General features: G+C 44.0%; 1 protein-coding gene across 1 annotated transcript in view; it reads left to right on the forward strand.

The window, feature by feature from the left end:
* Positions 1-4,571: 4,571 nt before the first annotated feature.
* Positions 4,572-14,312, forward strand: part of LOC139374127 (polypeptide N-acetylgalactosaminyltransferase like 6) — a 243,637-nt gene continuing 233,896 nt past the window's right edge. Inside the window, exon 1 of the mRNA XM_071115126.1 lies at positions 4,572-4,759. Coding sequence (XP_070971227.1) covers positions 4,625-4,759 — 135 coding nt within the window. The 5' untranslated portion in view covers positions 4,572-4,624. The remainder of the gene's footprint in view (positions 4,760-14,312) is intronic.

Consider the following 14,312-nt stretch of genomic DNA (forward strand, 5'->3'; position numbering starts at 1 on the left):
GGGGGCACAGTATAGCTATAGGCCTTCTGACACTGACTGGAAGCAACATATTTTTCTCCTTCTTTCTTGATACAATCTTGTTAGTAAGAATTGTAATCCCAAAGTCCCAACACTAGCAGAACTTCAGGGCTTAAGTCAATAGAGTCTAACAACCATGGCTGTATAGAGGTTAGCTACACATCCGGAGTGCTTGTTAAGCGCGCTCTGCTGTTGCTATAGCTCTCAGATCTTTCCTCCGTGTATTTCCTCAGCTTTCCTAATACAATCCGGTTGGTTCTACTGCATTATCAAGGCTAACGAGTGCCATGCCTAATGAATCACAGTTAAAGGTTTACTTCAGATAGACTGGCATGGTCTGATAGTGATAATGGGTACAGACTTTGATAGCATTCAGTGAAGATCATGATAAAGCTGAGGAAGAAGGTCAAATGCCATGTTTCAACTGGCACAGTGCTATGGTGCACAGAGCCACCTGCTTCATACACACATCATTCATACACTTGTGTATGGGTGGGTATTCAAACACTTGCCAACATGACCTCACCAACTCGGTGCATTACTTGCAGATGTTCCGTCTGTACTAACAGCGAATGGTCTCAACCACACACCCCTCTATTGGTAGCCATGGAGACGGAAAACATAATCTGCTAGACCTCCGTGCCTCGGTGCACTGCTACAGGGGAATTATAACTGTGCTGTACCATTGCATCTATGCATTATTGAGGTTGTGGTCTGTGTTCAATTGGCTACAACCTCAATATTGATGCACACGCGCACACATATACAGTGTGGTGAATACTTTGTTCTCCATGTATTCCAATACAATCTTTACTCCCTCTCCTTTAGCATGCTTTCACGTATGAAGCAGGATTCAATAGAAAATAAATATTTCAGCAAGTTCTGATAATCTCCTCTCCTGTAAAGCAACTCCTTGCACATAAACAACATTTCATGGAAAACATGAAGTGATTCTATTATTTTGAAGCTGATTTCATCTGAGCTGTGTTTGGTTCAAGTTTCTGAAGTTTATAAAGGAGTTGTGAATTTTTCCTGAATTCACGGATGGGCTGTAACGGTTTTCTTCCGTCGAAGGAGAGGAGGACCAAAATGCAGCGTAGTTCGTGTTCAACGTGTTTAATAAAAGACGATAACGTGAACACTACACAAATACAAAATAACAAACGTGGCAAAACCCGAAACAGTCCTATCTGGTGCAGAGAACACAAAGACAGGAAACAACCACCCACAAACCCCAACACAAAATAAGCTACCTAAATATGGTTCCCAATCAGAGACAATGACTAACACCTGCCTCTGATTGAGAACCATATCAGGCCATACATAGAAACGGACAAACTAGACACACAACATAGAATGCCCACCCAGCTCACGTCCTGACCAACACCAAAACAAGGAAAACACAAAAGAACTATGGTCAGAACGTGACATGGGCAACATAAATTCTCACTCTCGAGGTAAGCAGCACACAGCAACAATATTAGCATTGCTTTAAAATGCTGCATTGTTAGTCTTATAAAAAAACTCATTTTTCATGAAAAAAACATTTTTCATGGACATCTGGGCCAGGGTTTCTGCCAATACTACTATTTCATATTTACTAATAGACACAGAGTTGGCTCATCCATGGACCTGTGTAAGTGACATAAATGGATCATTAAAGGGGAAATATGGGATTCAAACAATAACAAAAAGTTGACCCCACCACAACAAGTTGATTTAAAGTACGGTAGAAGAACATGCCAACACGGTCTGGGAGCATATGACTTGTCCCAAAAGGTAGCTACTGTAGCTAGCTAGTTCTCTAGAGTTCTCAGCTGTCAATTTCAGCTGTCCCCAGGAAACTACAGGTCAAATTGAGCTGATAAGTTCACAATCCACATCTTATGAAAATAAATGTGCTAAATAATGTCACATTTGGACAAAATAAGTACTATATTTAAATCTACACTACCGGTCAAAAGTTTTAGAACACCTACTCATTCAAGGGTTTTTCTTTATTTGTACTATTTTCTACATTGTATAATAATAGTGAAGACATCAAAACTATGAAAGAACACATATGGAATCATGTAGTAACCAAAAAAGTGTTAAACAAATTTAAATATATTTATATTTGAGTTTCTTCAAAGTAGCCACCCTTTGCCTTGATGAAAGCTTTACACACTATTGGCATTCTCTAAACCAGCTTCATGAGGTCGTCCCCTGGAATGCATTTCAGACAACAGGTGTGCCTTCTTAAAAGTTAATTTGTGGAATTTCTTTCCTTCTTAATGCATTTGAGCCAATCAGTTGTGTTGTGACAAGGTAGGGGGTTATACAGAAGATAGCCCTATTTTGTAAAATACCAAGTCTATATTATGTCAAGAACAGGTCAAATAAGCAAAGAGAAATGACATTCCATCATTACTTTAAGACATGAAGGTCAGTCAACATGGAATATTTCAAGAACTTTGAAAGTTTCTTCAAGTGCTGCCGCAAAAACCATCAAGCGCTATGATGAAACTGGCTCTCATGAGGACCGCCATAGGAAAGGAAGACACAGAGTTACCTCTGCTGCAGAGGATATGTTCATTAGAGTTACCAGCCTCAGATTGCAGCCCAATCACAGAGTTCAAGTAACAGACACATCTCAACATCAACTGTTCAGAGGAGAATCAGGCGTTCATGGTTAAATTGCTGCAAAGAAACCACTACTAAAGGACACCAATAAGAAGAAGACTTGCTTGGGCCAAGAAACCCGAGCAATGACATGGAAATCTGTCCTTTGGTCTGATGAGTCCAAATTGGAGATTTTTGGTTCCAACCGCTGTGTCTCTGTGAGACGCGGAGTGGGTGAGTGGATAATCGCTGCATGTGTATTTCACACCGTAAAGTATTGAGGATTAGGTGTTATGGTGTGGGGGTGCTTTGCTAGTGACACTGTCTGTGATTTATTGAAAATTCGAGGCACACTTAAATCAGCATGGCTACCACAGCATTCTGCAGCGATACGCCATCCCATCTGGTTTGGGCTTAGAAGGACTATAATTTGTTTTTCAACAGGACAATGACCCAACACATCTCCAGGCTGTGTAAGGGCTATTTTACCAAGAAGGAGAGCGATGGAGTGCTGCATCAGATGACCTGGCCTCCACAATCCCCCAACCTCAACCAAATGTAGATGGTTTGGGATGAGTCGGACCGCAGAGCGAAAGAAAAACAGCCAACAAGTGCTCAACATATGTGGGAACTCCTTCAAGACTGTTGGAAAAGCATTCCAGGTGAAGCTGGTTGAGAGAATGCCAAGAGTGTGCAAAGCTGTCATCAAGGCATAGGGTGGCTACTTTAAAGAATAATTTGATTAACACTTTTTTGGTTACTACATGATTCCATATGTGTTATGTCATAGTTTTAATGTCTTCACTATTATTCTACAATGTAGAAAATAGTCCAAATAAAGAAAAACCCTTGAATGAGTAGGTGTCCTAAAACTTTTGACTGGTAATGTATGTCTACCTCAATATAAAAGAACATGTTCATCATCTGCAATTGATTACTCCTATAGTGACAGGTGATGACATTTCTGCCTCTCTATCAATATTCACTATCAGTGCAGTGCACATGATTAGATTCTGAATTTCATCAACACATTCATTTGAATGCCAGACTGCGCAATTGTTAGGCTATCTATCCAAAGTGCATCAGGCAGCCGTCCAATGCATCACTGCGCTTTGTTCTCTCGTCCGCTGTTTCGTGCCAAAGTGCTGTCGGATTCACTGCTATGTGGTCGCGTTGGCGCTCCTTGTCCCTTTCCCACACCTCGCTCTCGCCTTTGAAGGGATCGCCAAGCCGTAGGAATGTTCCCACATTAATGCGCAGTGCACGTGGTTCTTAACCGCAATATCTAAAACCCGGTATTGAGGAGCAACATTGTGAAAGAAGGAGGGGTAGAACACAATTTCTGCGCAGATGTGGGAGAAATGCAGCTCGTGAGGGATTTTCTGATTCATGAAGAGCGCGAGACGGACTCGAAATGCCCTCACGTGCGCATCGTGGGAGATAAAGCTGTTCTGGCGCTTCTATTTTTGTCTTGATTTATAACAAAAATGCGACCGAAAAGGACCTAAACAATCACGGTAAATGAGGCAACATGCAAATACGCACCGCCAGTAAGTCATTGTGATGTGTTTAGTGCTGTCTGTTTAACCATTTGCGCTGTAAGTAGTAGGGTCACCTTTATTTATTTGAAACTGAAAGGTGTCACTATCGTCATCATCTCTGGTTTGAATTTAGTGACACATGTAGTTTAATGATTGTTAACTATGAGAGAATAGCCTACTGTTAGACTGGTAGTGTTTTTTTTATGTGCAGCAAAATGTTTAAATTAGTGGAATGGTGGCTTCTCAGTCCTCTGCATTTGCGATTAGGCAAAATGTCAGTAAGAGGTCTACATGCTGATACATTTAATTTTTTGTTTTAGGTGAACGTTTGTCAACAGCTCCCGCAGAAGGTGGTTTGCCACCGACCAACAAATAATATTTCAACCGGAGTGGCACGAGCCAAGAAGAACGGACTCCGTAGTTTTTAGATATTGGGATTATATCTTCTTACTTGGGTGTCCACGATGAAGAGGAGACAGAAGCGAGTGTTGCAAATGGCCTTCGTATTCATGGTGGCTTTGATATTTCTGCCAAACGTCGGACTGTGGTCTTTATACCGGGAGAAACACCTGATGAAGTCGCACGAGGCCGGCGAACAGGTAAGGTCTAAGGTCAAGTTACTTTGGCTTTGCCACTTTTTAAGCACCAAATTCGTCGCATTTCAAACTGGTGTAGCCTACAGTAACTAACTGGAGCTACAAAGTTGATAATTTTTAAGTTCATGTAAAGTAATTGTGAGTTGGTGGGGAAAGTATTTTGGCAACAACCTGCATATTCATGGCTTGAGCAACAGTGTTAGTTAGGAAGGCTCATCAATCATCATGATCACATCATCAGTTGGGCCCACATATCATGCATCTTTTCATCAACTTTACACTAGGCAAATTTAAATCTGGACCTTGAAGCCCAGTTGCACTGCTGATTTTCATTCTTCCCCTCTGGAGGACTGATTTAGATGGGTGTGGGGCACCAGTTGGGTGCAGAAAATTTGGCCTATCGGGTAGAACATACAACCATATATAGTATTTGGTTAATATAGCCTGATGGTAGCCTAATTCTAACCATTAAATGCAAAAAAAAAATATGAATGCTTTTATACATTTCCTTGGGTGAAAGATGTGTATGCATACATTATACTTTAACAGGTGCTGCAGGCAAGCAATCGAGAGTCACCTCTGTGTAAGAGTACATTTAGTTCCTGGTTTAAATTGTACCCAAGTTATTTTGCATCCAGGCCAATGTCCCTCAAACATGATCACATGTCAACCTTTGTTGTGATTGTGGCAGGCCCGGCACCAGGATAAAGTGACTAAGGGGGCAGTTGAAATCGGCGAAGGGGTCACAATTTTGGGGCGTAATTACATTTGAATGATATTAAATTCTGCTTATATCACGCCACACCACAATAAACATAAAGTTCAAATGCCGAGACTCCATGACCATTGAGTGCTTTTGAAGTGGCAGGTTGGTGTGCACTCTATCAGCACAAAGGACAATGCTCTACACACTAAAGCGATGCCGTTTTGGTAATGAATATAGGCTACAAGATAGATAGGGTAATTCACCTATTACAAACAGCCTATGTGAATGCAGCTGTACACACAGCCGTCTTACTAAAAGAATGCAAACTAAATGCTGAAAGTAGCAACCTAGTTATTAATGCAGGCAAACAAAAATATTGAATAGTAGTTTGGCTTAGAATACAGACAATGTGAACAAATGAATGTGAACAGAACAAAACAGCGATAACAAGTATGCCTAGTAAACAAAATGTCAAATCAATAAAGGCATGACAAAATCTATATTTAGGCTAGTTACATTAACAGTAAACAAGCACAGTAAACAAAAAGCAAATAGAAACCAAAAACACAGCCTACAGCCTACTTCAGTGAGATACAGCCATGCACCGTTGTCTTGCCAAACAAACAGGCCTGTAGGCCCGGTTCAAACATGGAAAGTCATGGCGCTCATGAGTTCAGCAACACGTTGTGATATGGTACAATACACTTCTGTGGATCAAATTCGATCCACATAATCGATTAAGCAATGCCAGGCTACCATAAATGCATTTCCAATACGCACAGTTTACAACCACGAAAACGAATAGGCTACCAAGAAAGCCATACTAGAATGTATCTATTTCTATGATAAAACATACTGATATGTAGCTATACCCAGGGGCGTCATTTGGGTTCTTGCATTAGAATAATATTGAATTCTGCTTATATCACGCTATACCGCAATAAACATAAAAGTTAAAATGTCGAGAACATTGAGTGCTTTTGACCAAGAAGTGGCAGGTTGGTGCAAAATCTCAGCTGCGCTCTATCAGCACCATGGACAGCGCCCTACAAACTTAAAGGCCTATAGCCTGGCTAAGGAAGTCATTTTGCCATTCCATACCATAGGTTTTTGCTGAAAGTACGCCACTGGCTGTACCACCAAGACATTGATAAAAATCAACCAGCTAGATTGTTTCTTACCTTTTCAGAAGAGTTGCAGCCTCCTTGATGCTCTGTGGAACATCCTGATTAATCGATCATTCCACTCTCCCCGAAATATTCTTGTAAGATCCCCAAAAAATGCCAGTTGGATTAGTTGAGTGAACACGTTTGTCAAAGTGGAAAATTAGTTCTCGCATGTAGCTGTGGATGCCCCAAAAGTCAATACGTGTCAGTGCAGTAAACATGGTCGACATAGCGGAGAGAGGCCCAGAGAATCGTTGCAAGATATCAAGTGTGGCCCATTTGTCCTCATTGGAGCCGGAGCGGGCGATTTCAGTCTGCAAAAACTGGCGCGCAACACTAAACTCAGGTTCCACCAAATCTGTTTTGGTTAGATCCAGCAGTGGTTTCACCTTTTTCCCGCCTAGAAAGACATGGTTCTCAAGGGTAAACAGGGTCTCCACCAGTTGGATGTTGCGTTTGCTGAATCGTACTGACATTTCACCGATGACAGCATCCAAGAACAGTCTTTTACACTCAGTCTCTTCTCCTTTGTCCTACTGGCCTACTGTACTGTCTATCACATAATGCGATGAGATTTGTACTTACATAACTTTGCCATAATTGCTTGGAGCTTGTGGTGCGTCAGTGCCAATGGCACTGAACTGTCCACAAATGGCTTCGAACTCGCTGTCACACCCTGGCTTGTCACACCTCAGCACTCCAACGCACTGCGGACCACTTTGACTCCAGTGTAAAGATCTTACTTCTGTGTTGTACGAACGCATGCATTCGATTTCAGAGAGGAACTTCACGATGCTGTCACAACGTTTAACAGCCACTGACACAGTAGCCAGGTGTCCCCTTCTCCATTGGCTGTGTTTGGATACTTTAACTAAGCCAATTTCTGCTATCCACCGTGGCAGTGGCAGATTAGCTGGTTCCAGCTAGCTAAATAGGCTAATAGGCTACTTACGCTTTTTACAGCTAGCTAAGACGCTAACTAAACTCTGTGGTGGTGGGGTGTGAGGCTGAGTTGAGTGAAGCAGCTTCAACGGTAAACTTGACCCCGCCCTTATAATTCTAAATCAAATATTACAGGCAGAAGCGTATCACGTTATTCACTTAGCCTACCATAGATGAGAAGTGTTTTTTCCCGCTTTTTATGGAAACCAAAGGAGTCATACCTAACTACTGACAGCACAGCGGAGATACACATTTTGCACCAACCTGTCCCTCTATAATTGTAACTTTTTTATATAGGGACATAAACCTAAAACTGCGGGGGCTAAGCCCCCTTTTGCCCCCTTGTGGAGCTGGGCCCAGGTTGTGGTGGAAGTCACTGTGCTGTCTCCTAAGTGTGACTTATTATAACAAGGGTAGTTTGGTTCCTGAATGCTGATTGACTGAAACCGCTTTCCAGTAATGTGTACATTCAGAATATGATAGCATGAGGTTGGAGTACCATGGCACGAAATCCTCTTTAGCTTGTGTGGCTTGATGATCTCTTTGAACACCTACAGCTCTTTGCCAGCCCTTCATGTTATGTAGCCCTAGCTGCACTCTGTTTAGCCGTGAGGCTTGTTTCAAATATGCCTATCATCTTGTAATCTATTTCTGCTGCTGGGGGGTGCAGTGAAAACTGCCTGAGTCGGTTTATGATTGCATCTCGTCATTGCCTCTTTCTCATTTGCCTGATCGCGATTTGCATTGCCGCATGGAGTAACATTGCCCTTCGGCACTGCATGGCCCCGTCTCTGTGAAGCCTTGACAGTTCATCACCATTAGGCTAACCCAGCCTGTCGCCCTCTAGCTCCGGCCCGGGTTGACAGGGACAGAAACATCAGGCGGTGGTCATTATGTGGGACGACACCTACCGTCCTCTCCTCTCTCCACTGACCTCTACATGATACAGACTGAGTCACCCTGCTGAGATGGTCTCACATTCCATTTCGAGGTTGCCTGTCTCATAGAAAGAATGAGTAGATTGAACAAAGCCCCTCGGACCAGTGCAACTCGATGACCAATGTTCTCTCTTTTCATTAAATGTTTTTATCCACAGAAAATAGGAGCCTTAGTAGGTATGTGTTAACTTTAGATTAGTCATGTGTTGCTATTTTTGGCAGCAATTATACTGAACAAGGTGATGTCCTTTGGTTTTCTTGTAAGTCTTATTGATTCCTTTTGCTTTAGTTTATTCCATAGTGTCATAGTCTCTAAATTGAGCTCCTATACTACTGGCATTTGATACAAACAAAGCAAATCAAGAAAAGAAGAAGAAGAAGGTCTAGAACCCTTTAGTCGGGATCAGTAGGTCCCAGAGCAGCAACACAGGCGAGCTGATGAGTTCCTTCCTGATTCCGTGATTCAGAGCAACCGAGCAGCCAGCCAATCCTCTGAAAGACGGAAGGGAGCGACAGCATTATATGCTCTGGGGGAAAAGGCTCATCCTCCGTGGCAGGCAACAGAAAAATAGGAACAGTTCCTAAGATCAGAATCACCCCGTTTCCTCCCCTGACTCAAAGTCTGCGTCCCAAATTGTACCCTATTCCCTATATAGTGTACTACTTTATAGCCCTGGTCAAAAGTAGTGCACTACATAGGGAATAGGGTGGCATTTGGGAAGCTGTCCTCTGGCTCAAACTCAAAACAGCTGAGGTTTCACACACCAGCCAATCATAAAAGGAAAAAGACGCCTGGGCTTGTATCTGCTTGATTGGGCCATTTTGTCTGCAGTCAGGGTGAGATAATTGACATTGGGGATGGATGTTTCTGTTGGTCCCAATTACCAACGAAACTCACCAGATTGTCATTTCAGTTATTAACCTAGTCACCATGGTGATGTTTAGCCTATTATTACTGACATTATGATGTATTTCACACTATAAACGCACTGTAGTTTCATGTATATGGACATCATGAGCCATCAGTCTTTTATGTGATGCATCACATCGGACACATTATTGCCTTTGACCAGTTCTGTAACATTGTTCATACATTTCAATATAAGCAACTGCTTTGTGGTAAGGGTCCTGATCTCAGCTCACAGGTACATTTAGTGGCCAACAAACAGCTAGCGTGTACTGATGGTGTGTTTTGTACCCTAGATACCAGGTGCACACACACACACACACACACCAGCTGTCACTTGTGATGGGATGTTTACATGGGATGATGAGTATGCTAGATTTGGATATATGATAGCACACTGAGCAGTGAGGTGTGATAGACAGGAGTAATGCAGGCTAGGCCTAATAACAATTTGGAAGTGATGGAGGGCAACAGTAGCTGAGATTGTACATTTTTGCACTGTTAATTTGTAGTAATGGCGCACCGTACATACTGTGTCATGGCTGTTGAAGGAAGTGGACCAAGGTGCAGCGTGGCGAGTGTACATTTTTTTATTATAAAAAATGACGCCAACAAAACAACAAACGAGAAAACAACCGTGAAGCTACAGGCTATGTGCCATAAACAAAAGTCAAATTCCCACAAAGACAGGTGGAAACAAGGGCTACCTAAGTATGGTTCTCAATCAGAGACAACGATAGACAGCTGTCCTTGATTGAGAACCCTACCCGGCCAAAACATAGAAATACAAATAATAGAATATAGAATACCCACCCCAACTCACACCCTAACCAAACCAAAATAGAGACATAAACAGGATCTCTAGGGTCAGGGCGTGACAGTACCCCCTCCCCCCAAAGATGCGGACTCTGGCCGCAAAACCTAAACCCATAGGGGAGGGTCTGGTTGGCCATCTATCCGCGGTGGCACCTCTGGTGCGGGGACCCTCGTAGCGGTCCCCGGACTGGGCACCCTCGTAGCGGTCCCCGGACTGGGCACCCTCGCTGCGGATCCCGGACTGGAGGCCGTCGCTGGAGGCTCCGGACAGGAGGCCGTCGCTGGAGGCTCCGGACTGGAGGCCGTCGCTGGAGGCTCCGGACTGGAGGCCGTCTCTGGAGGCTCCGGACTGGAGGCCGTCTCTGGAGGCTCCGGGCTGGAGGCCGTCTCTGGAGGCTCCGGGCTGGAGGCCGTCTCTGGAGGCTCCGGGCTGGAGGCCGTCTCTGGAGGCTCCGGGCTGGAGAACGTCTCTGGAGGCTCCGGACTGGAGGCCTGCATTGGAGGCTGCGTGCCATGACTCCTCACTGGAGGCTGCGTGCCATGGATCATCACTGGCGGATTCGTGCCATGGATCATCACTGGGGGCTTCTTGCCATGGATCATCACTGGGGGCTTCTTGCCATGGATCATCACTGGGGGCTTCTTGCCATGGATCATCACTGGAGGGAGAAGATGTATGGGCAGTCTGGTACGTGGAGCTGCCACAGGGCTCACCAGGATGGAGAGACATACAGGAGGCCCTGTCCTTGGCAGAGGCACCGGATACACTGGGCCGTGAAGGCGCACTGGAAGTCTCGAGCTAGGAGCCTGCACAACCCGTCCTGTCTGGATGGTTACTTTGGCCCGGCACATACAGGGCGCAGGCACAGGACGCACTGGGCTGTGCAGACGCACCAGAGACACAGTGTGCAGAGCCGGTGCAGGATATCCTGGGCCGTAGAGACATACTGGCAGCCTGATGCGCTGAGCTGGCACCCTCCGACCTGGATGCCCACTCTAGTCCGGCCGATTCGGGGAGCTGGAAGGTAGCGCACTGGGCTGTGCACGCGCACTGGAGACAACGTGCGCTCCACCGCATAACATGGTGCCTGACCAGTACGACGCTCGCCATGGTAAGCACGGGGAGTTGGCTCAGGTCTCCAACCTGACTCAGTCACACTCCCCGTGTGCCCTTCGTAACACTGCCGCTCTGCTTTTGCTGCCTCCAGTTCCTCCCGTGGACGGCGATACTCCCCAGCCTGCCTCCAGGGTCCCTTACCGTCCAGGATCTCCTCCCAAGTCCATGAATCCTGAACATGCTGCTCCTCCTTACCACGCTGCTTGGTCCGTTGTTGGTGGTGAGAAGTTCTGTCACTGCTTTTGAAGGGAGTGGACCAAGGTGCAGCGTGGTGAGCGTACATTTTATTTTATTATAAAAAATGGCTCCAACAAAACAACAAATGAGAAAACAACCGTGAAGCTAAAGGCTATGTGCCATAAACAAAAGTAAACTTCCCACAAAGACAGGTGGAAAAAAGGGCTATCTAAGTATGGTTCTCAATCAGAGACAACAATAGACAACTGTCCCTGATTGAGAACCACACCCGGCCAAAACATAGAAATACAAATAATAGAATATAGAATACCCACCCCAACTCACACCCTGACCAAACCAAGATAGAGACATAAACAGGATCTCTAAGGACAGGGCGTCCACATAGCATCATGAGGACAGAAAATGATGTGGCTATCTATTTTGTGAAGTGCACCAGTCCCTCCTGCAGTAAAGCGCCCCCACAACATGATGCTGCCACTCAAGGGCTTCATGGTTGGGATGGTGTTCTTTGGTTTGCAAGCCTCCTAATTTTTCCTCCAAACATAACAATGGTCATTATGGCCAAACAGTTCTATTTTTGTTTCACAGACCAGAGGACATTTCTCAAAAAAGTACAATCTTTGTCCCCATGTGCAGTTGCTTCGTTGTACTGTGGATATTGATACTTTTGTACCTGTTTCCTCCAGCATCTTCACAAGGTCCTTTGCTGTTGATCTGGGATTGATTTGCATGTTTTGCAACAAAGTACGTTCATCTCTAGGAGGCAGAACGCGTCTCCTTCCTGAGTGGTATTGTTAAGGTTTTCTTCCGTCGAAACAGAGGCGGACCAAAATGCAGCGTGGTTATTTCGATACATATTTAATAAAAGATAAACACGAACAATACAAAACAATAAACGTAACGTGAAAACCTAAACAGCCTTATCTGGTGCAAACAAACACAGAGACAGGAACAATCACCCACGAAACACTCAGAATATGGCTGCCTAAATATGGTTCCCAATCAGAGACAACGATAAACACCTGCCTCTGATTGAGAACCACTCCAGGCAGCCATAGACTATTCTAGACAACCCCACTAACCACAATCCCATGACCTACAAAAACCCCAAGACAAAACACACCACATAAATAACCCATGTCACACCCTGGCCTGACCAAAATAATAAAGAAAACACAAAATACTTAGACCATGGCGTGACAGGTATGAAGGCTGCGTGGTCCCAAGGTGTTTATACTTGCGTACTATTGTTTGTACAGATGAATGTGGTACCTTCGGGCATTTTGAAAATGCTCCCAAGGATGAACCAGACTTGTGGAGTCTACAATTTTTTTCTGAGGTCTTGGCTGATTTTTTGATTTTCCCATGATGTCAAGCAAAGGGGCACTGAGTTTGAAGGTAGGCCTTGAAATACATCCAAAAGGTACACCTCCAATTACTCAAATGATGTCAATTAGCCTATCAGAAGCTTCTAAAGCCATGACATCATTTTCTGGAATTTTCCATGCTGTTTAAAGGCATAGTCAACTTAGTGTATGTGAAAGTCTGACCTACTGGAATTGTGATACAGTGAATTATAACTGAAATAATCTGTCTGTAAACAATTGTTGGAAAAATGACTTGTGTCATGCACAAAGTAGATGTCCTAACCGACTTGCCAAAGCTATAGTTTGTTAACCAGAAATTTGTGGAGTGGTTGAAGAACGAGTTTTAATGACTCCAACCTAAGTGTATGTAAACTTCCAACTTCAACTGTACCTGGCCTATCCACAGCCCGGGTACTTGGGAATGGGAAGACTCAAGAGCATAGAGTGGCAAGAAAAAGTATGTTAACCACTTGGAAATATCTGAATTTCTGCATAAATTGGTCATAAAATTTGATCTGATCTTCATCTAGGTCACAACATTTTGACAAACACAGTCTGCTTAAACTAATAACACACAAACAATTATACGTTTTCATGTCTTTATTGAACACACCGCATCAACATTCATAGTGCAGGGTGGAAAAAAGTATGTGAACCCTTGGATTTAATAACTGGTTAATAATAATAACTCCTCTTTACAACACTGTTTCAGTTCAGCTATATTCTTGGGATGTCTGGTGTGAACTACACTCTAGAGGTCATGCCACAGCATCTCAAATCGGGTTGAGGTCAGGACTCTGACTGGGCCACTCCAGAAGGCGTATTTTCTTCTATTGAAGCCGTTCTGTTGATGATTTACTTCTGTGTTTTGGGTCGTTGTCCTGTTGCATCACCCAACTTCGGTTGAGCTTCAATTGGAGGACAGCCTAACATTCTCCTGCAAAAACTTGGGAATTAATTTTCCGTCGATGATAGCAAGCTTTCCAGGCCCTGAGGCAGCAAAGCAGCCCCAAACCATGACGCCCCCTCCACCATACTTTACAGTTGGGAAGAAGGTTTTGGTGTTGGTGTGCTGTGACATTTTTTCTCCACACATAGTGTTTTGTGTTCCTTCCAAACAACTCAACTGTAGTTTCATCTGTCCACAGAATATTTTGCCAGTAGCGCTGTGGAACATCCAGGTGCACTTTTGCAAACTTCAGACGTGCAGCAATTCTTTTTTGGACAGCAGTGGCTTGTTCCGTAGTGTCCTTCCATGAACTCCATTCTTGTTTCGTGTTTTATGTATCGTAGACTTGTCAACAGAGATTTTAGTATGTTCTAGAGATTTCTGTACGTTTTTAGCCGACACTCTAGGATTCTTCTTAACCTCATTGAGCATTCTGCGCTGTGCACTTGC

The sequence above is a fragment of the Oncorhynchus clarkii genome, chromosome 19 (assembly GCF_045791955.1).
Source record: "Oncorhynchus clarkii lewisi isolate Uvic-CL-2024 chromosome 19, UVic_Ocla_1.0, whole genome shotgun sequence".
In the NCBI taxonomy this organism is placed as follows: domain Eukaryota; kingdom Metazoa; phylum Chordata; class Actinopteri; order Salmoniformes; family Salmonidae; genus Oncorhynchus; species Oncorhynchus clarkii.